The sequence below is a fragment of the Littorina saxatilis genome, linkage group LG8, assembly GCF_037325665.1.
Source record: "Littorina saxatilis isolate snail1 linkage group LG8, US_GU_Lsax_2.0, whole genome shotgun sequence".
In the NCBI taxonomy this organism is placed as follows: Eukaryota; Metazoa; Mollusca; class Gastropoda; order Littorinimorpha; family Littorinidae; genus Littorina; species Littorina saxatilis.
Window position 1 is genome coordinate 34,217,073 of NC_090252.1, and position 21,966 is coordinate 34,239,038.

Consider the following 21,966-nt stretch of genomic DNA (forward strand, 5'->3'; position numbering starts at 1 on the left):
AATACCTGTTGCCCAGTCAATGGCCAGGGCAGTTGAAGTCCCCACATACAATGACATCTCGGTTCTTGTCGCTAGGGTGTTGAAGTGATGTGTCAAACTGTCAAGCTTGTTTATGGAGTCAAGTTTTTGGTGGGGCATGTAGAAGGATACAATGTATAGGTCTCTGTTTCCCTTCAATTTGATTTTGGCCCACACTACTTCACAGTCTGTGACAAATTCTGGCTGTTCACATGAGACAAGGTCCTCGTGAACCAGCAGGAACACGCCTCCGCCAAGTGTCCCTCTGTCATTTCTGTAAGGCCAAAAAAAAAAAAAGTGTGGTTACGGTAACATAGCCCAAAAAAATAGGGTAGGAAGGTAGGCAATCACTTTTCTTTTTTTTAAACTTTTTATTCTAATGTGTACAAATTAAACCTACTTGACAGGGAAATAAGTGTGCGACTCGGGCGCTTTCGCTTTCATTGCGTTTTCTGCATTCGTTTTCTTGGTTTTTTTTTGGACAAATGTAATAAAAAGTTATAGGGTCGGCCCCTAAAAATAGGGTAGGTCGAGTTACCGTAACCACACCTATTTTTTTTTTAGGCCTTATCTCTGTAGTGGTAAAATGCAGTCACTCTTTCCTTCCCCTACGTCACCACTTTCCCTGTCCGTCTGTGTGTATATTTGTTTGTTTGTTTGTTTGTTGGATTTTGTCGGTAAGCTTTTAATATTTCTTTGATTGTCATGTGACCATTCATGAAACGTATTATCATTAGATAAGTACCTCTCATGGGGTAGGGCTTGTTGTTGTAAAAAAAAAAAGCACCTGTTCGCTTTTGCCATTTCTTCGTAATAAAGAATTAGCCTTGTCATGTCTTGTCTCTGTCTCCTTTTCTGTGCGCACGTGCACGCGCGCATATAGTGTGTGTGTGCGTGCGTGTGTGTGTGTGTTTACTGGAAATCCTTGATTGAATATATGATTAACACTTCCGGTGGTTTTCTTTGAGCATTTACAGAAATTGAGAGTTAACCCGTCAATATAAGTAAAGCTTGTACTCAGAAAACAGATGAGTGCAAAGTGTGTGTGTGACTGAGACGCTGAGTACCAAATACAGCTGTGAACCGCGAGGCAGAAAAAGAAAAGAGAACATTTTTCCTACACACACTCGGCAAAAACCAGCAGATACTAACCTTGGGGCAGCGAATAGTAAACACAAGCCCTTGACCCCCACCACTGCGAACCCTCACCCTCTTCCATCTTACGAATGTCTCTAGACTGTGGCGCCCAGTTTCAGGCCCTGGGCTGTGGGGCGAGCTTACCACCCATCTGGAGAGGGGGGAATCGTGTGTAGAAGGGGGGGGGGGGGGTGTGGAACAGACAGGGACTGGATTTTGACAGGGGGTGCTTATGGGCTGGCTCCTATGAACCAGGCCTCATGCAGTGACGGTCCTGAAGGCCTCGGGGGAGTCTGCGCTCACAGCCTCTTGGGGGATGTTATTCCAGAGGCGGACCGCTGACTGAAAAAACAACTTTCTGTGGGGGTCAGTGCGGGACTGGGGGACCTGTAGTCTAATACAGTGGTAGTGTGCCCCCTGGTGAATTTTGGGACTGGTGTCAGGATGCCTTACCTTGGGGCTGCCTCTCCGACCAGTCCACTCATGATTTTGTACATCATGGTGGCCTTGGCCATACCGTGCTCTGTTGTTTGAGGGGGGTCCAGTTTGAGCCTGGAGACGAGTTTTGTTGCGCTGCTGGTTGGTTTGGAGATGCACAGGATCCTCCTTGCGGAGCGTCATTGTGTCATCTCCAGGCTGTCACACCGGCTCTAATCCCACGTGGGTCCCAGAATGGGGAAGCATACTCCAAGACCGGTCTCACCAGTCCCTTGTAGCAGGTGGTCTGAACAGGATGGGGGCGGTAAACAAAGGCACTCTGGTCTTGTTTGCCTTTGCTGTGGTGGCCTGAATGTGCGCTCCCCAGTGCATGTCTTTTGTGAGCTCCACGCCAAGGAACTTGGCTCTGTCCATTTTTTTAGTCACTTGAGAAAAAGTGACTCTATGTAATCGGTCAGTGTTAGTCTGTCCGGCCGGCCGGCCGGCCGGCCGGCCGGCCGTCCGTAGACACCACCTTAACGTTGGACTTTTCTCGGAAACTATCAAAGCGATCGGGCTCATATTTTGTTTAGTCGTGACCTCTACACTTTAACGATGGTTTCGTTGACCTTTGACCTTTTTCAAGGTCACAGGTCAGCGTCAAAGGAAAAATTAGACATTTTATATCTTTGACAAAGTTCATCGGATGTGATTGAAACTTTGTAGGATTATTCTTTACATCAAAGTATTTACATCTGTAGCCTTTTACGAACGTTATCAGAAAAACAAGGGAGATAACTAGCCTTTTCTGTTCGGCAACACACAACTTAACGTTGGGCTTTTCTCGGAAACTATAAAAGTGACCGGGCTCAAATTTTATGTGAACGTGACTCATTGTGTTGTGAATAGCAATTTCTTCCTGTCCATCTGATGCCTCATATAATATTCAGAACTGCGAAAGTGACTCGATCGAGCGTTTGCTCTTCTTGTTGCAGTGTTTCTCCATGAAGGGTGTATTTGGTGCAGACTGGTTTCCTCTTTCCGGTGACCAATAGTAGCATTAGTCTGAGGCGTACATGCAGGTACTACTTTTTAGGGTAGATAATTGATTTGGCTTTCTTCTCATATAATATATATATATATATTAAGGCAAATATTTAAAAACAATCTCAAAAGTTGTTGTGATGAATATGGAATATGTTTATTAATGATGATCCAAATTTTCGCCCCCACGGGATATATGTGTCATATATATATATATATGCACAGAATTCAAGAAACTCTTTTTACTCTGCACCACTCCCACACAATGAAAGCTGGAAAACTTTTTAAAGCTTAAAAAGCTTATTTATAAATACATTACAACAAAAAGTTCAACACCATTTAGCCAGAATGTCTCATCTTTTGTTTCCAAATTTTCAGCCCGCAGGCCTTCTTCAAAGGTACACAGACCAAGTGTCTATGGTAAAAACAGCAATAGTATTATTGTTATATTATTATTTTATATGACAATATTATTATAGTATTATTCTATTGCTGTTTTGTTACTATATAGACACCGGCACGGTTGGCCTAGTGGTAAGGCGTCCGCCCCGTGATCGGGAGGTCGTGGGTTCGAACCCCGGCCGGGTCATACCTAAGACTTTAAAATTGGCAATCTAGTGGCTGCTCCGCCTGGCGTCTGGCATTATGGGGTTAGTGCTAGGACTGGTTGGTCTGGTGTCAGAATAATGTGACTGGGTGAGACATGAAGCCTGTGCTGCGACTTCTGTCTTGTGTGTGGCGCACGTTAAATGTCAAAGCAGCACCGCCCTGATATGGCCCTTCGTGGTCGGCTGGGCGTTAAGCAAACAAACAAACAAACAAACTATATAGACGCTTGGTCTGTGTACCTTTGAGTTTGAAGAAGGCCTGCGCGCGGGCCGAAAATTTTGAAACAAAAGATGAGACATTGATCTGGCTTGGTGTTGAACTTTTTATTGTGATGTATATATAGAATAGATATATGTAAAAGTTGCAAAGTTTTGCCAATTGTGATTTTGTTTTGATTTTTAATTGGGCCCTTCTGTTTTTGTCCAGTCGATTTTGAGGGTACCCTTATTCGAGCGGCAGTCACGTGATCCCTGTAAAAGAAATTTTAAACCAAGAGGTGATCCAGATAGTCAAGTGAACAGCCCAAAGAGCTGTTTTCTTTAAAGAGGAAACTTCAAGATACATGACATTTTGTGTAATCGCCAATGAAAGATTACAGTATGCATTCGTTATTGTAAATATTATGAGGCATTGCCAGGAGCTTGGATTCTAAGCACTTACAGAATGACCCTGGTATCTTTGAAAAAAAAGGCCCTCAGATCGCTTCCAAAGTTATAACATCAGAATTGCGTTACAAATGATGCTACCGAGCAGGAGGACTGCCTTCACTCTGTAAAAATAAGTGTATTGGAGTTAAATTCAATTCTGTTATAGGCAAAGAAAGGGCATTCTTTGTGAGGGTTGGGTTGGATTACTAGTCCCTTGATGCAAGATTGCATTTATATATATATGTTTGTGTGACTGCTAATAGGACCACTGCTTCCAGAGGGCGCTACCTGTCAGCGCTAGCAGTCAGATCAATAGTAGGGTGAAAGTCATTGGCTGGAAGCTAATGTTCTTTGGGATCAAGAGGATATAAGCTAGTGGAGGACTTGGTTGGAGGGACTTGACTTCCTTCAACTCTGCATTATGTTAATTCACTGTATTTCCTTTTGTTACAGCTATAAGTATAGCTTCTGAAGAAGAAAGATATGGACCGAAGCAAATTGGTTGCCGCACCGGTACTCATACTAGCAATGGTACTTGCTGGTAATAAATGTGAGTATTGATAAAAATAGACTGACGTTCTAAAAGTGTAAATGTTTTGATTATTATAACAGTGCTTCATTTTGTTTTAGAGCATGAAAGGTCAAATGACCCCTGACCACTGAAAATGAGGGGTCAATAAAACTGAAAGCGCGCCATACGGGAGATAATCGAGCAGCAACAAAAACATTTTTGGGGGGGGGGGGGGGGGGGGGGGTGTATAAGAGACTGAGAAAGTCGCTCCAAACAGCAGCAACAGTAAATTTGAGTAATCTCAAAAGCCGGAGAATCTGTCTCCAAAATCGGAAGACAAACAGAAAAGATGTGATGTCAAACCCATGTCATGTGCACTGCACACCCTCACCCATTTTCCCCTTCTCCCACGGGTTCAGTAAAAACAGAAAATATTTACCTTCGTCAGACTCACTGACAGCTACAGGAAGCTTGAAAGTGAGTTTGGTCTGTACAAGTCCACTGACTCCAGTTAGCTTTGCCTTCAGCTTCTTCACAGGAGGAGGTGGCATGGCGAAATTGTTCGTTAGATCAACGTGACGTCATGCTCAGTTTTTGAAACACAAGCGGAAATGGAAGACGCTTTCTGATTGGTTCCTCTCTGCAAAGCCAATGAATCAAATTCACTGACACACTTGTGATTCAGTGACTCACTTGTTTAATCTCATGTCAGCGACCTCCGATCGCTAGCGTGGAGAAATCAGCGACGTAAATAAAAAAAAAATTTAAAAAAATTTAAATGTGCGCCCAACGGGCGAATAGCACGGCATCGCCGTGCGTCATTTTGAAAAATGACGCGTGAATGGCGCGGGCGCCCCGGCAAAATAAAGCACTGTTATAACCTCACCTGAGTACTCAATGAGTCATAGTAATTAGCAGTGTTCATTTGCAGTATGAACGAGGGGCTTTTCGTCCATGAAAAAAAAATATATCGTTTTTCCAGACGTTTTTAAAGCTATAGAGGTTTGAAACATAAAATCACTCTTATTTGTAATTTTATAATATAAGTTGATAGCACTCTGACTTAGGCTTAGTGGTAATAAATGTGATTGTTAATTATATGTGAACCATGTATCTTATGTTTTTTTGACTCACATGCGAAGCAAAAGTGAGTCTATGTACTCACCCGAGTCGTCCGTCCGTCCGGACGTCCGTCCGTCCGTCCGTCCGTCCGTCCGGAAAACTTTAACGTTGGATATTTCTTGGACACTATTCAGTCTATCAGTACCAAATTTGGCAAGATGGTGTATGATGACAAGGCCCCAAAAAACATACATAGCATCTTGACCTTGCTTCAAGGTCAAGGTCGCAGGGGTCATAAATGTTGCCTAAAAAACAGCTATTTTTCACATTTTTCCCATTTTCTCTGAAGTTTTTGAGATTGAATACCTCACCTATATATGATATATAGGGCAAAGTAAGCCCCATCTTTTGATACCAGTTTGGTTTACCTTGCTTCAAGGTCAAGGTCACAGGAGCTCTTCAAAGTTGGATTGTATACATATTTTGAAGTGACCTTGACCCTGAACTATGGAAGATAACTGTTTCAAACTTAAAAATTATGTGGGGCACATGTTATGCTTTCATCATGAGACACATTTGGTCACATATGATCAAGGTCAAGGTCACTTTGACCCTTATGAAATGTGACCAAAATAAGGTACAAGTGAACCACTAAAAGTGACCATATCTCATGGTAGAAAGAGCCAATAAGCACCATTGTACTTCCTATGTCTTGAATTAACAGCTTTGTGTTGCATGACCTTGGATGACCTTGACCTTGGGTCAAGGTCACATGTATTTTGGTAGGAAAAATGTGTAAAGCATGTGAGTCGTATGGGCTTTGCCCTTCTTGTTTTGTCTTATTCAGGGTTCGTACAGAGTCCTTGAACCCTGGAAAACTCCTTGAAAATTGGAAAACCTTTTCCAGGCCTTGAAAAGTGCTTGAAAATAGAGTTTTGTTAAATAGTCATTGAAAAGTACTTGATTTTTTCAAATTGTTGCCTATACATTTTGTCAGCAGCTTGTCTTATTTAAAAAAAATGCAACCCCCTTTTTTTTCGTCAAATACAGTACACACATTTTGGGAGAATAAAAGATCGAGTGAAAAAGAAAGCAGACGAACTAACTATTACTAGTCACCCGTAGTTGCTTCCCTTCCCGGAAGTTGGCAAGGGAAACAACAACGGAATGACTAATAGTTTGCAGACTTGAAAAATTGAAGGTAAGCTTGGTGCTTTGCATTAATTTGGGGAAAATCATGTCCTTGAAAAGCATTTTTTGGTCCTGGAAATGTCCTTGAAAACTCATTGAATTGTATCAGCTCTGCCCTGCAGGAACCCTGATTGAATGTCCTAATAATTCTTTTAAGTTGTTTTAAGTTCTAATCGTTTACAGGCAGGCTGGGTATGTTAAGAAAAAAAATCATTTTAAAGTTACGTTTTAATAGACAATTAAGTGTTCTTATTTGATTACCTCACGACATGACATTAGTCGGGTTGACCGGGGTAATCACATTTCAAGGTCACAGTTTGGTCAAGTTCGGGTCATAATTATAACTTGACCTTGTGGTTTTCTCAGATATGTTTTTAAAGCTAGGGCTTTCAAACTTTACACACTTCTGGGGTTTAAATTGACCTCTTGACTTGACCCAAGTCTCGTTGACCCTCGTCAATATTCAGCGTCCCAGTACTCTGCATTGCTCAGGTCATATAATGAAAATTTTTGATTTCTTGAACCTTTTTGAAACTAGAGCGGTGAAACTTTACACATTTTTAGGATTTGATATCCCCAAGACATGCAGATCGATGCAAATCAGAGTAACCCCCATTCAACGTCATGTCAGATTTATTTTTGGGTCAAATTTTTGAAAATTTCAAATACAATACAAATACACATACCAATTTCTTCAAGGTTTCATATATAAAAATGAATGGAGGCAGGAACAAGATGTTGACGTGCATGCACACTTTCTAGGAGCCGCAGATGTGCACCTGGGTTTTAGTTTTTTGATTTATTGTTTCCTTTCTCAGATTATGGACCTCTCATTACTTACATTGTTTTTTATGGAATGAGTTGTACAGGGTGTCCCAGAATACTTGCAACCCAAATACATACAAAAGTTTATTACACAGGCCAGCAACTCCAAAAAATATTACATTAATCCTGGAAGCTGAGATGATAAGAATTAGAAAACTGAAGATTTGAGGTCTCTTACTTGCAGGATACATTTGTCAGAGCACATGTTCCAAATGACAGCCGTTTCGCTGCAGACACACTTGAAGCCGACGAGCAAAGTTGTCAATCACCTTGACACACTCTTCCTTCCTGATGGCACGAATGTTCTGGGTGATGGCCACTTTCAGTTCAGCAATGGATTGAGGAGGATTCTCATACACGTTGTTTGCACTGAAGAATGTGAAATTACCCGGCTCTTGGTTTCGTCTTCGGATGGACTTTTTCGGACTCCTTCCGACAGAATCTCTCTCCGCATTCACACTGTCAAGAGATCTTACAGTCAGCTTCCTGCCAGATTTGGGTGTTTCTGCCTTCTTGTTGATGTTGTTGACTGATCCTGTGGCTTTAAATTTGTGAACCCAACGATAAATTTGGCTTTTCTGGGGATAATTGTTGAAGTGGAACTTCCTGCGATATTTGGCTTGCACCGTTTTGAATGATTTCGTCTCCAAATAAGTAGTGACGCAAAATACTTTTTGCTCTTTTGTCCAAGGCATTTTAAATTTGTCTGATTGCTAATTATTCGTTGTTATGGTCTCCTCTTTGGAAATATGAAAAATAACATTAAATATTGGCAGAGTTATTAGCACTAACATGGGTTGCAAGTATTCTGGGACACCCTGTACCTCGATCCCTTTCTTGAGAAAATTCCAGATAATTGACCAGCAGGTTCAACTGATCATGCTACACCCTAAGATGCCGTGTATTGGTATGATTAGAGTTACCTCCTGTCCATGGATAACAAAGCAAGAGTTACCTCCCTTAGCTTCTAGAAATTTCTGGAACTGTCCAGTTAATTTTCTTTCTTCATTTCTTCCCCTTATAGGAGCCATACAGAGTCTCTAATATGCCTGGCATAGTGTGCTTGCTACAGGTGAACAGTAGGCACTGAACTGGCCTTGCACTATATAGGCTGTATTCAATAAAGGGGAGGTCCATAATCTGAGAAAGGAAACAATGAATCAAGAAACTAAAACCCAGGTGCACATCTGCGGCTCCTGGGCAGTGTGCATGCATGCTATATTGTTCCTACCTCTTGCCATCTCTGAGGTATGGCGACCACACACACACACACACACACACACTTACAGTGCAGTGTGCATGAAAAATATCTTGTGCTTATCTTTTGCCATCTCTGAGGTATGGCGACCACAGACAGACAGACACACACATTTACATCCATTTTTATATATCTCTACTATATATATAAAAATGGATGTAAGTGTGTGTGTCTGTCTGTCTGTGGTCGCCATACCTCCGAGATGGCAAGAGGCAGGAACAAGATGTTGTGCATGCACACTCCCTAGGAGCCGCAGATGTGCACCTGGGTTTTAGTTTCTTGATTTAAGAAATGAAAAAGAGAAAATCAACCGGATAGTTCAGGAAATGTCCAGAAGGAAACAATGTCTTGAGAAACTAAAACCCAGGTACACATCTGTGGGTCCAGGCCAGTGTGCATGCAAAATATCTTGTGGTTATCTTTTGCCATCTCTGAGGTATAGCGACCACAATATATATAAAAATGGATGTAAGTGTGTCTGTCTGTCTGTCTGTGGTCGCTATACCTCAGAGATGGCAAAAGATGAGCACAAGATATTGTGCCTGCACACTGCCCTGGCCCCACAGATGTGCACCTGGGTTTTAGTTTCTCCAGACATTGTTTCCTTCCTCGGATAATTACCCTCCCCGTTAATAAATACAAGCTATATAGCACAAGGGAGGTAAGTCATGCTTTGTCGCCCATGGAAGGGAGGTAACTCTCATCAAACCAGTATACCGTGTCATTTTGAAGGGCTGCCCCCCACCCGCTATCATCCCCCACCCCACTAACCCCGCCGCCTGCCCTCATCATCGCAAATAATGTTTACGAAACGATCGCCTCTGTGCAAAATCACGAGAATTTACAGACTTCTCTCCCCTGTTCAATAAAGTATGATGCGCTCACTCATGACGTATGCGTGCTTTGATCAGACCACAGTGGGTGTGCAAAATCGTGAGCACGTTGAACGAAATAGAAACTTGCCTTGCCTATAAATCCAAATGTATGATCTCACACTTTCATTTTTCTTATCCACATTGGAATAAGATTCTAGAAGTTTCTGAGAGAGGGGTAATCAGAAACACCTGGGCGAAGCCGGGCCAGACTGCTAGTTTTATATATATATATATAGTAGATAGAGTCGAAGTGAGAAATGGATGTAAGTGTGTGTGTGTGTCTGTCTGTGGTCGCCATACCTCAGAGATGGATAGAGGTTATAGGAACAAGATAAAGTGCATGCACACTCCCTAGGAGCCGCAGATGTGTACCTGGGTTTTAGTTTCTTAATTCATTGTTTCCTTCCTCAGATTATGAATGATCCCCATTCCGTGTGTGTGAATGAGTGTATGTGCGCCTTGAGTCGCCTGTTGGTGAGATATGTGCGCGTTACAAATATTATTATTATTACTAGCAGTCAGGCCCGGCTTCGCCCGGGTGTTTCTGCTCTCCCCTCTCTCAGAAACCTCTCGAATCTTATTCCAATGTGGATAAGAAAAATGACAGTGTGAGCTCATACATTTGGATGTATAGGCAAGGCAAGTTTCTATTTGGTTCAACGTGTTCTTCGTGATTTGTTTACCCCTTCTCACACCCACTGTAGTTACCGTCTGATCAAAGCACGCATACCTCATGAGTGAGCGCGTCATACCTTTTTGAACAGGGGAGAGAAATCTGTAAATTCTCGTGATCTTTCACTGAGGCGATCGTTTCGTAAACATTATTCGCGATGATCTGGAAGGCAGGGAGGGGGAGCAGGGGCAGGGTTAGTGTGTGTGTGTGTGTGTGGGGGGGGGGGGCGGCGGGATGATAGCGGGTGGGGGGTAACCCTTGAGAATGACACGGTATACTGGTTTGATGAGAGTTACCTCCCTTCCGTGGGTGACAAACCATGACTTACCTCCCTTGCACTATATAGACTGTATTGATAGATGGGGAGGGTAATTATCCGAGGAAGGAAACAATGTCTGGAGAAACTAAAACCCAGGTGCACATTTGTGGGTCCAGGGCAGTGTGCATGTAAAATATCTTGTGCTTATCTTTTGCCATCTCTGAGGTATGGCGACCACAGACAGACAGACACACACACACACACACAGACAGACAGACACTCTCTTTTATTTATATGTATAGATGTATAGATTATTAATAACAGCCTGTATAGTGCAAGACCAGTTCAGTGCCTAGCGTTCACATGTAGCAAGCACATAAATTGCCAGTGAAACAAGAGACTCTCTAATTACTCCTATGACGGGAAGAAAGAAGGAAAAAACAAGTCGCGAAAGGCGAAAATACAACATTTAGTCAAACTGTCTAACACACAGAATGAAACCGAACGCACTGCAATTTTTCAGCAAGACCGTATACTCGTAGCATCGTCAGTCCACCGCTCGTGGCGAAGGCAGTGAAATTGACAAGAAGAGGGGGGTTAAAGTAGTCACGCTGAGAAGGATAGCACGCTTTACTGTACTTCTCTTCGTTTTAACTTTCTGAGCGTGTTTTTAATCCAAACATATCATATATATATATATATATGTTTTTGGAATCAGTAACCGACAAGGAATAAGAATATGAAAGTGTTTTTAAATTGATTTTGAAAATTTAATTTTGATCATAATTTTTATATTTTTAATTTTCAGAGCTTGTTTTTAATCCAAATATAACTTACTAGCAGTCAGGCCCGGCTTCGCCCGGGTGTTTCTGCTCTCCCCTCTCTCAGAAACCTCTCGAATCTTATTCCAATGTGGATAAGAAAAATGACAGTGTGAGCTCATACATTTGGATGTATAGGCAAGGCAAGTTTCTATTTGGTTCAACGTGATTTGTTTACCCCGTCTCACACCCACTGTAGTTACCGTCTGATCAAAGCACGCATACCTCATGAGTGAGCGCGTCATACCTTTTTGAACAGGGGAGAGAAATCTGTAAATTCTCGTGATCTTTCACTGAGGCGATCGTTTCGTAAACATTATTCGCGATGATCTGGAAGGCAGGGAGGGGGAGCAGGGGGCAGGGTTAGTGTGTGTGTGGGGGGGGGGGGCGGCGGGATGATAGCGGGCGGGGGGTAACCCTTGAGAATGACACGGTATACTGGTTTGATGAGAGTTACCTCCCTTCCGTGGGTGACAAACCATGACTTACCTCCCTTGCACTATATAGACTGTATTGAAATTTGATAGATGGGGAGGGTCATTATCCGAGGAAGGAAACAATGTCTCGAGAAACTAAAACCCAGGGGCACATATGTGGGTCCAGGGCAGTGTGTAGGCAGAATATCTTGTACTGATCTTTTGCCATCTCTGAGGTATGGCGACCACAGACAGACAGACAGACACACACACACACAGACAGACAGACACTCTCTTTTATTTATATGTACTAGCAGTCAGGCCCGGCTTCGCTCGGGTGTTTCAGATCTCCCCTCTCTCTGAGAAACCTCTAGAATCTTATTCCAATGAGAATAAGCAATAGATGAAAGTGTGAGCTCATACATTTGGATTAAAAGGCTGGGACTGACAGTGTGAAAGCATCACCATCAACACACTCTTTTTGCTGAAAAATGATATTTTTGGGTGTGAAGAGAAGCGAGATTGTGGTGTATAGACGGTGCCAGAGCACAGGTCATATGCATAACTAATGAGCGGAATGCCGTCTTCCCATTGGCCAGCCGGCCCAAGATCAGTCTCTCTGCCATTTCTGCATCTGCGGTAGCCAGTGCCAGACGTCCCAAACAACTGTGCGAAAATTTTCAACGTTTCAAGGATTTTGGAAAGAGAAGGTACACGTACTTTTACCTTTTTTTGTTTTGTTTTGTTGCTTGATTGTCGAGAGGGGCGATTGAGATCGAAACAGCGGTAATAGGCTCGAGTGGGGCCAATTAGTTGTCTGCAAGGAAAGTTTGGAGTTTGGGAAACTGGGAGACAGCGTGGCACCGTAGGCAGAAACATGTGGTTTCACGTTTGCCGGGAGTGACACTCGAAGGAACGAGGGTGATAGCTAGGTAGACGGTGATGGTACAATTAGCTGACAGCCGTCAGTAAAAGTGTTCAGGGAGAAAAGAAGACAGTATCATCTTCTCCTGGCATTAAAATTGGTCCGAGCAGTGGCAACGCGAATCGCTCGGTCACGTGACTAGTTTCTTTGTGAAGAAAGACGGCGGGAGCGAAAATGTTTACAAGTTGTGCGGTGGTCGGGCACTCTTTCACGTGGAGGTTTCAGCGATTTGTGAACACAGATGAGGGGGTGCGGCCAGATTTAGGTTTTGATGGTTTTGAGCAGATATTCGATGGGAGAGGGGGCCGAAAAATAAGCGACGTTGAATCAATGCTAGAACAGAACAGGGCCATTTTCACCCGGAAAAAATGGGGAGTGATAGTGCTAATGGTGGGGGACAATAATATTGTTCCCGGAACGACACCGAATAAAGTGTTTCGTGAGCTGTGGCATCTGTGTGTGAGGGTGCAAACATTGGCAAACTCAGTAGTGGTGGTGTCAGGGATGACACAGAGATACAGTGGCTGGGGGGGTTTCAATGACATAGCCAGGGAGGTGAATAGGCTTCTTCATCAACAGCTGAAAACGGCACACAGGATAGTGGGTTTGTTCCCCCACTACGTGGCTTTCCCTCCAGCAGAGAAGTTTGCTCAGTATCAGAAACATTTTTTAGCAGATGGGATTCATCTGTCAGGGTCGGGGCACATGCTACTGTACAGAGCACTGAGAAAAGTTCTGTTGGACAGTCGGCATATAGACCAATGAGGTAAGAAGGTGTTGTGGTTGTTCAGCGGGTGAGAGGGAAGTGGGGGCTAATAGTGATAGCCGGTATCCTCTCGTGCTGATGGCAGAACCACAATAGGGGTAGATGCAGCACGGACGGGGTACCAAGGTTTATTCCCAGACTGAAGTGGTTGGGTTCTACCGAAGACGCCAGACGCAGAGCTTTGATGCCGGGAGTGGAATAGGATGGGGTATCCTTTCCAGCTTTTGGAGTGACGTCATTGTTGGTTCTGGTTTGGTAGAACCGGTTGTGACTTCATGGGGAATGTGTATTGGTACAGCCCGTGCTGCATGATCAGATTGACAGTGTTTTCTTAGGTGTACTCTCGTGCTGAGGGCAGAACCACAATAGGAGTGTAGATGCAGCACGAACGGGGTACCAAGGTTTATTCCCAGACTGAAGTGGTTGGGTTCTACCGAAGACGCCAGACGCAGAGCTTTGATGCCGGGAGTGGAATAGGAGGGAATATCCTTTCCAGCTTCTGGAGTGACGTCATTGTTGGTTCTGGTTTGGTAGAACCGGTTGTGACTTCATGGGGAATGTTTTATTGGTACAGCCCGTGCTGCATAAAAAATAAAAAAAAAAAAAAAAAAAAAAAAAAAAAAAAAAAAATAGGCCCCTGATGCTTAGTGGCCTTTGAAATGTTTCAGGATGTCGAAGCGTCCAACCAAGCGACCGGGGCGTCCCTCAAAGCAGCCCCCGAAGAGGTTTCGAGACGAGGAGGCTGAAGGAGAGGACGAAATGGGCGTGAAGGAGTCGCTAACCCAGCTCCTTGCTGAGCAGAAGGCCCTGAGGAAGGAGATTGCGGAGATTCGGGCCGCCAAGACGCCGGCGCCTGAGGCATCGCCCGCAGGATCGACCACCTCTACGGGTGGAAAATCCAACTCAGGCATGGCTGGGCACTCTGGACACTCCGATGACGAGGTTCCGGCAATTGTGTCCACATGCAGAGCCACTTCCGGTTGGGATTTCACCTCTGCCAGAACAATTGGGGGGGATAGGCGACTAGGAGAGCTGTTGACAGCCTCGTACGCCAAAGGGACACAACAAGCATATAGAAGGACCTGGGTGAGCGTGACTAGTTTTTTGAAACAGAGAGGGTTTTCTACTTCCTTGCCAATGAGCACTGCAGCGGTGTGTCTGTACATTGGTTCGTTGCATGAGGAAGGGAAGGCGGCTTCAACGGTGATGTCCGCAGTTTCAGCAATCAGTTGCGTCCATAAATTGAATGGGTTAGGGGATCCCACTATTGATTATACTGTCAAAAGACTACTGCAGGGGTGCAAAAGGGTGGGTGACAAAGGGAAGGATACAAGGTTGCCCATTACTGTCCCTATCCTTAACTCAATTATGGAGAAGAGCGAGGTGGCCATTGGGGAGAACTACGAGAAGATACGTTTCCGGGCTATGTGCACCTTGGCCTTTCACTCATTATTGCGGGTGGGGGAAATGGCGGTATCCCGGGAACCAGAAAACGTATTGCATAGGGGAGATGTCCGACTGGACGGACAGGCATTGACCATAACGTTCCGCAATTTCAAATCTAGCGCAAAACCAGTTACCCATACCGTAGAGAAAGCCAAGGCAGGCGTCCCATGCGCGGTAGAGGCCATGCGGGCCTACATGAGCATTCGTGGGAACGCAACGGGGCCGTTGTTCCGAGCTATGTCGGGGGCACCCATAACGGCCAGGGAATTCAACGAGCAACTACAGTTGGTTTTCCAATTTTGTGGCCTGCCCAAACAGAACTTCAAATCGCATAGCTTTAGGATTGGGGGTGCCTCCCACATGGCTCGGAACGGGGCATCGGACGCTCAAATCCGTCAGGCGGGCAGATGGTCTTCTAACGCTTTCTTGTCTTACATCAGGGTGCACAACTGGTAGATCAGGTAAAACGTAGGGCTTCTCTCTGTGTGCAGTGCAACAGAAAGGGGGAGGTCAGGCACATGTCTGCGTGCAGTGCAGCAGAACATTAACATGGGATCACAGGTGTGCAGTGCAGCCTGGGATTATAAGAAAGTGTGCAGTGCAACTTTCCGAGAAAGGTCGATTTTGCTTGGTGGCGGTACCTGATGTGAGTCATCAGGTGGTGGCGCGTACCGCCGGATTGGTGGTGAATGACAGACATTATGTATTTAATCGATGTGCTTTAATTGGGCTAAAACACAATGTTTATTGTTTTTTAGAGTTGCCAATATAAGTTTTTTGATGATGGTCTAATGAGCGGATGCAGAAAGCGGTAGATAAAGGGAAGTAACCCGGTGACCAGTCTAGTAAAATTTGACAGCTTGTTGGTGAAGCTGGAAACAAGAACAAAAAACAGTAAGCTAATACATAGTGGACAATGCCATCTATGATGTGTAAGACAATTTTTGTTCTTGGTGAATTTATGCAAATGTACAACCCAATGTATATGATTATGTCAATCATAGTTTTTGTGGAATTTATGAAAATATTCCACTGATTTTGTATGCATTATCTGCGCTGAAAATGAACGACCTGTGGTGTCGACCAATAAACATTTTCAGCGTAAACTGGCAATGAACGTTTCATGTGGTTGTGGTGGTGACTGTGGCGCTGGCTGGCGCTGGCTGATTGTCCGGTTTCGGAAAACTTTTTATCTTAAATTCTTGTCTATCCTCGCACATCTGAACATGCAAAAATGATTTTATGCACAGCATAAATGATATTTTTGGGTGTGAAGAGAAGCGAGATTGTGGTGTATAGACGGTGCCAGAGCACAGGTCATATGCATAACTAATGAGCGGAATGCCGTCTTCCCATTGGCCAGCCGGCCCAAGATCAGTCTCTCTGCCATTTCTGCATCTGCGGTAGCCAGTGCCAGACGTCCCAAACAACTGTGCGAAAATTTTCAACCCCACCGCCATCCCCTTACTCCACCATAACGTAGTTGTGTGGGCGCGTACCGCCGGATTGGTGGTGAATGACAGACATTATGTATTTAATCGATGTGCTTTAATTGGGCTAAAACACAATGTTTATTGTTTTTTAGAGTTGCCAATATAAGTTTTTTGATGATGGTCTAATGAGCGGATGCAGAAAGCGGTAGATAAAGGGAAGTAACCCGGTGACCAGTCTAGTAAAATTTGACAGCTTGTTGGTGAAGCTGGAAACAAGAACAAAAAACAGTAAGCTAATACATAGTGGACAATGCCATCTATGATGTGTAAGACAATTTTTGTTCTTGGTGAATTTATGCAAATGTACAACCCAATGTATATGATTATGTCAATCATAGTTTTTGTGGAATTTATGAAAATATTCCACTGATTTTGTATGCATTATCTGCGCTGAAAATGAACGACCTGTGGTGTCGACCAATAAACATTTTCAGCGTAAACTGGCAATGAACGTTTCATGTGGTTGTGGTGGTGACTGTGGCGCTGGCTGGCGCTGGCTGATTGTCCGGTTTCGGAAAACTTTTTATCTTAAATTCTTGTCTATCCTCGCACATCTGAACATGCAAAAATGATTTTATGCACAGCATAAATAAGTTTTTGACTTGAGTTATCTCCTTTCCTTAAGAAAATTCTATTTACTTGAAAAGCAGGTCTAACATCGACTCTATATATTCTGTAAAGACTGATCAGGCGTGCCTGCATTAGAAGAGATACCTCCCTTCAATGTATAACAAAGTAAGAGTTACCTCCCTTTGCTTCTAGAAATTTCCTGAACTGTCCGGTTAACTTTTTCTTCTTCATTTCTTCTCCTCATAGGAGCGATAGAGATCTGTAATATCACTGGCAGTATGTGCTTGCTACAGATGAACAGTACGCGATGTACTGGCCTTGCACTATATAGGCAGTATTCGATAATAAGGAGGTTCATTATCTGATAAAGAAAACAATGAACCGAGAAACTAAAACACTGGTGCACATATGTGGCTCATAGGCAGTGTGCATGCTCAATAATGATCTTGTTCTTGATTCTTTCCATCTCTGAGGTTTGGCGACCACAAACAGACACACAGGCACACACACACACACACATACACATACACACACACACACACACACACACATACACACACACACACACACACACACACACACACTAACATCTTGTTTTAAGCCCGGCTTCGCCCGGGAGTAAGCGGAGCCCTGTAGCAATTTAAGACGCTCGCTATCCCATTATCATTAGCTTTACCTCCTTTGTTTGGATACAAAAAAAGAGTTATCTCCCTTACCTTCTAGAAATTTCCGGAACTGTCCAGTTAATTGTTCTTTCTTCATTTCTTCCCCTCATAGGAGCAATAGCGAGTCTCTAATATCACCGGCATGATGTGCTTGCTACAGGTGAACAGTAGGCACTGAACTGGTCTTGCACCATATAGGCTGTATTCAATAAATGGGAGGTCCATAATCTGAGAAAGGAAACAATGAATCAAGAAACTAAAACCCAGGTGCACATCTGCGGCACCTAGGGAGTGTACGTGCACACTATCTTGTTCCTGCCTCTTGCCATCTCAGAGGTATGGCGACCACAGACAGACAGACACACACAGACAGACAGACACTCTCTTTTATTTATATGTATAGATAGATGTATAGATTTATATGTTTTTGGAATCGGAAAATGATAAAGAATAAGATGAACGTAAATTTGGATCGTTTTATAAAAATTTTTATTTTTTTACAATTTTCAGATTTTTAATGACCAAAGTCATTAATTAATTATAAGCCACCAAGCTGAAATGCAATACCGAAGTCCGGCCTTCGTCGAAGATTGCTTGGCCAAAATTTCAATCAATTTGATTGAAATATAAGGGTGTGACGGTGCCGCCTCAACTTTTACAAAAAGCCGGATATGACGTCATCAAAGACATTTATCGAAAAATCGAAAAAAACATCCGGGGAAATCATTCCCAGGAACTCTCATGTAAAATTTCATAAAGATCGGTCCAGTAGTTTAGTCTGAATCGCTCTACACACACACACGCACAGACAGACACACACACACACACACACCACGACCCTCATCTCGATTCCCCCTCTATGTTAAAACATTAAATTTTAGTCACAACTTGACTAAATGTAAAAAAGACCGAACAGTTTTGGAAAGTTCTGGAAGCGAAGGGAGGTAAACTATTACTTGGTTATACATTGAAGGGAGGTAACTCTGATTATGCAGGAATGTCTGCTGGGGAGATCTAGAATGTTCCCAATGAAGGAAGATAACTCCTGTGAAAGTTATTTCTTTAACAACAAAATGATGTTGGATTTAGCAATGAACAACAATATCTACAATTTTTATTCACATCAGTCTTCTCAGTCTTACAAATGCATTCGGGCGATGCCAACACCTGGGCGAAGCCGGGCCCTGACTGCTAGTTACTTATAAAGAAGCTGGGTTGTATGAGCATTTGCTTTTCTTATTGTTGTTGAACGAACTAATATTACCGGTAATTATTTATTTTATAGTTTATCCTACATACTGTCCTTATGTGTATTTTACTGAAAATGTCCTGCAGTTGAGGCAGCTAACTTGAAGATGCTTGTTTTGGAACCTCGATCTCTTCCTATAAAGCCTCGTGCAATCTATTACGTCAAAGTAAAGAAACGTCACTCTGAAAGTGTAGCGTGACGTGTTAGTTCTAAAAATTCATTGAGGGTAATTAGCGAGCGCAATTTTTTTTTCCATAATGAAGTTCGTCTCGGTGACTTTGGCATCATAAGAAGCAGTGAAAAAAAAGGTTCCTGCCAGACTTGCTTGACATGACCTCATTTACATGATATACACACGTGTGATTTGAACGATTATTATCTCACGAGTGTCTCTCATGTATGTAGGATAAAATGCTGTATCTCTCCTTTTTTCAGATACAACCAAATGCACCATATCCAGATCAGGCGAGAAAGCCACTCTTACATGTGACCTGCCTTCAACCTCGAAGGCATTCAGTGTTCGGAGAAATGGTAGTTCGCGGAAAGGTATGAGTTTATATAATTGTCATGGCTCAGAAAAGGCGTCGAATTTGTGTGACAATTTTGTCAAAAATACAACTTTTGGAATATTCTGCATTTTTCAGTCAAGCAAAGCTATTCATCTGTTTAAGTTGTTGGAAGGCAGTAAGAATGTTTTTGAGTCACTTGAGAAAAAGTTACTATGTAATCGGTCAGTGTTAGTCTGTCCGGCCGGCCGGCCGGCCGTCCGTAGACACCACCTTAACGTTGGACTTTTCTCGGAAACTATCAAAGCGATCGGGCTCATATTTTGTTTAGTCGTGACCTCCAATGACCTCTACACTTTAACGATGGTTTCGTTGACCTTTGACCTTTTTCAAGGTCACAGGTCAGCGTCAAAGGAAAAATTAGACATTTTATATCTTTGACAAACTTTTCTCGGAAACTATCAAAGCGATCGGGCTCATATTTTGTTTAGTCGTGACCTCCAATGACCTCTACACTTTAACGATGGTTTCGTTGACCTTTGACCTTTTTCAAGGTCACAGGTCAGCGTCAAAGGAAAAATTAGACATTTTATATCTTTGACAAAGTTCATCGGATGTGATTGAAACTTTGTAGGATTATTCTTTACATCAAAGTATTTACATCTGTAGCCTTTTACGAACGTTATCAGAAAAACAAGGGAGATAACTAGCCTTTTCTGTTCGGCAACACACAACTTAACGTTGGGCTTTTCTCGGAAACTATAAAAGTGACCGGGCTCAAATTTTATGTGAACGTGACTCATTGTGTTGTGAATAGCAATTTCTTCCTGTCCATCTGATGCCTCATATAATATTCAGAACTGCGAAAGTGACTCGATCGAGCGTTTGCTCTTCTTGTTTTGGTCATACAGTAGCTGGGGAATGAAATGCCACTATCACTCTTGCATTGTCCAGGACATTTGTCCTATGCCACCTCTCATGGATGTGAGCCCCTGGCTACAAGTAAAAATGTGTAGTACAAGGGAGGTGACTGTTATTTTCTGTGTTTGCTTTGTTTGCATGGCAATTTTCCTTTAATGCAGTAAACATTTGTTTTAAACAAAGACAAAACTAGGTGATAAAATCAAATACCTTCAAGTTTACAAAAATTTTTAAATACGTGCATCTCCAATTTTAAGTTTTTGTTTAAGCCGCTTCTGAAACCCTTCTTGAAATTTGTTTACTACTTGTTTTTGTAGACCCCCTAGCAAGAGTGATGCAACCAAACACCTTCAAGTATAGAGGTTTTTGATTTTGTGCATTCACCACCCCCCCCCCCCCCCAAAAAGAAAAGGAAACAAGAGGCGAAGCCTTCAAGGCTCACGTAAGAAATCGACAAACAGTAACACAAACTCAATCACTCCGTCACACATACACACACACAGTACACACACACACACACACACACGCACACACACACACACACACACACACACACACACACACACACACACACACACACACACACACACACACACATACACACACACAGAAAGAGCATAGGTGAAACTGTGCAAGAAAGCGAGACACTAGATCTAGATCTGTCTGTCTGCATGTAGCCTACTTACATGGACACGACTGCCAAATAGTCTCGGCCCGCTCAAAATAACAATCACCGAGACTTTCAGTAATTCCATCGCGTGACGTCTAACCCTCGTACGTCATAATGTGACGTCAATGTAATATGACGTCTTCAAAAGTTTCTACCACAGACATACACACATACATACGCACGCACGCACAGACAGACAAAAGTTAGCATCGCATAGGCTACACTTACGTGAGCCAAAAAAGTGTGTGCTGTTTTCAGTTTTAAAGCCAGGAGAGGCTCAAATAGCAACTCGTGAATTGCTAAAAATTCACTTTCAGCTAGTTAGTTACAAATACCTTCAAGTTAACCAGATTTTTTACTTTTGTGCATCTCCATTTTTGACTCACATGCGAAGCAAAAGTGAGTCTATGTACTCACCCGAGTCGTCCGTCCCGGCGTCCGTCCGGAAAACTTTAACGTTGGATATTTCTTGGACACTATTCAGTCTATCAGTACCAAATTTGGCAAGATGGTGTATGATGACAAGGCCCCAAAAAACATACATAGCATCTTGACCTTGCTTCAAGGTCAAGGTCGTAGGGCCATAAATGTTGTCTAAAAAACAGCTATTTTTCCCATTTTTCCCATTTTCTCTGAAGTTTTTGAGATTTAATACCTCACCTATATATGATATATAAGGCAAAGTAAGCCCCATCTTTTGATACCAGTTTGGTTTACCTTGCTTCAAGGTCAAGGTCACAGGAGCTCTTCAAAGTTGGATTGTATACATATTTTGAAGTGACCTTGACCCTGAACTATGGAAGATAACTGTTTCAAACTTAAAAATTATGTGGGGCACATGTTATGCTTTCATCATGAGACACATTTGGTCACATATGATCAAGGTCAAGGTCACTTTGACCCTTATGAAATGTGACCAAAATAAGGTAGTGAACCACTAAAAGTGACCATATCTCATGGTAGAAAGAGCCAAAAAGCACCATTGTACTTCC

General features: G+C 43.0%; 1 protein-coding gene across 1 annotated transcript in view; it reads left to right on the top strand.

Moving 5' to 3' along the window:
* Positions 1-4,322: 4,322 nt before the first annotated feature.
* The window catches only part of LOC138973366 (uncharacterized), a 54,413-nt gene continuing 36,769 nt past the window's right edge, over positions 4,323-21,966 (top strand). Inside the window, exons 1-2 of the mRNA XM_070346084.1 lie at positions 4,323-4,422; positions 19,313-19,423. Of these exons, the coding sequence (XP_070202185.1) occupies positions 4,356-4,422; positions 19,313-19,423 (178 nt within the window). The 5' untranslated portion in view covers positions 4,323-4,355. The remainder of the gene's footprint in view (positions 4,423-19,312; positions 19,424-21,966) is intronic.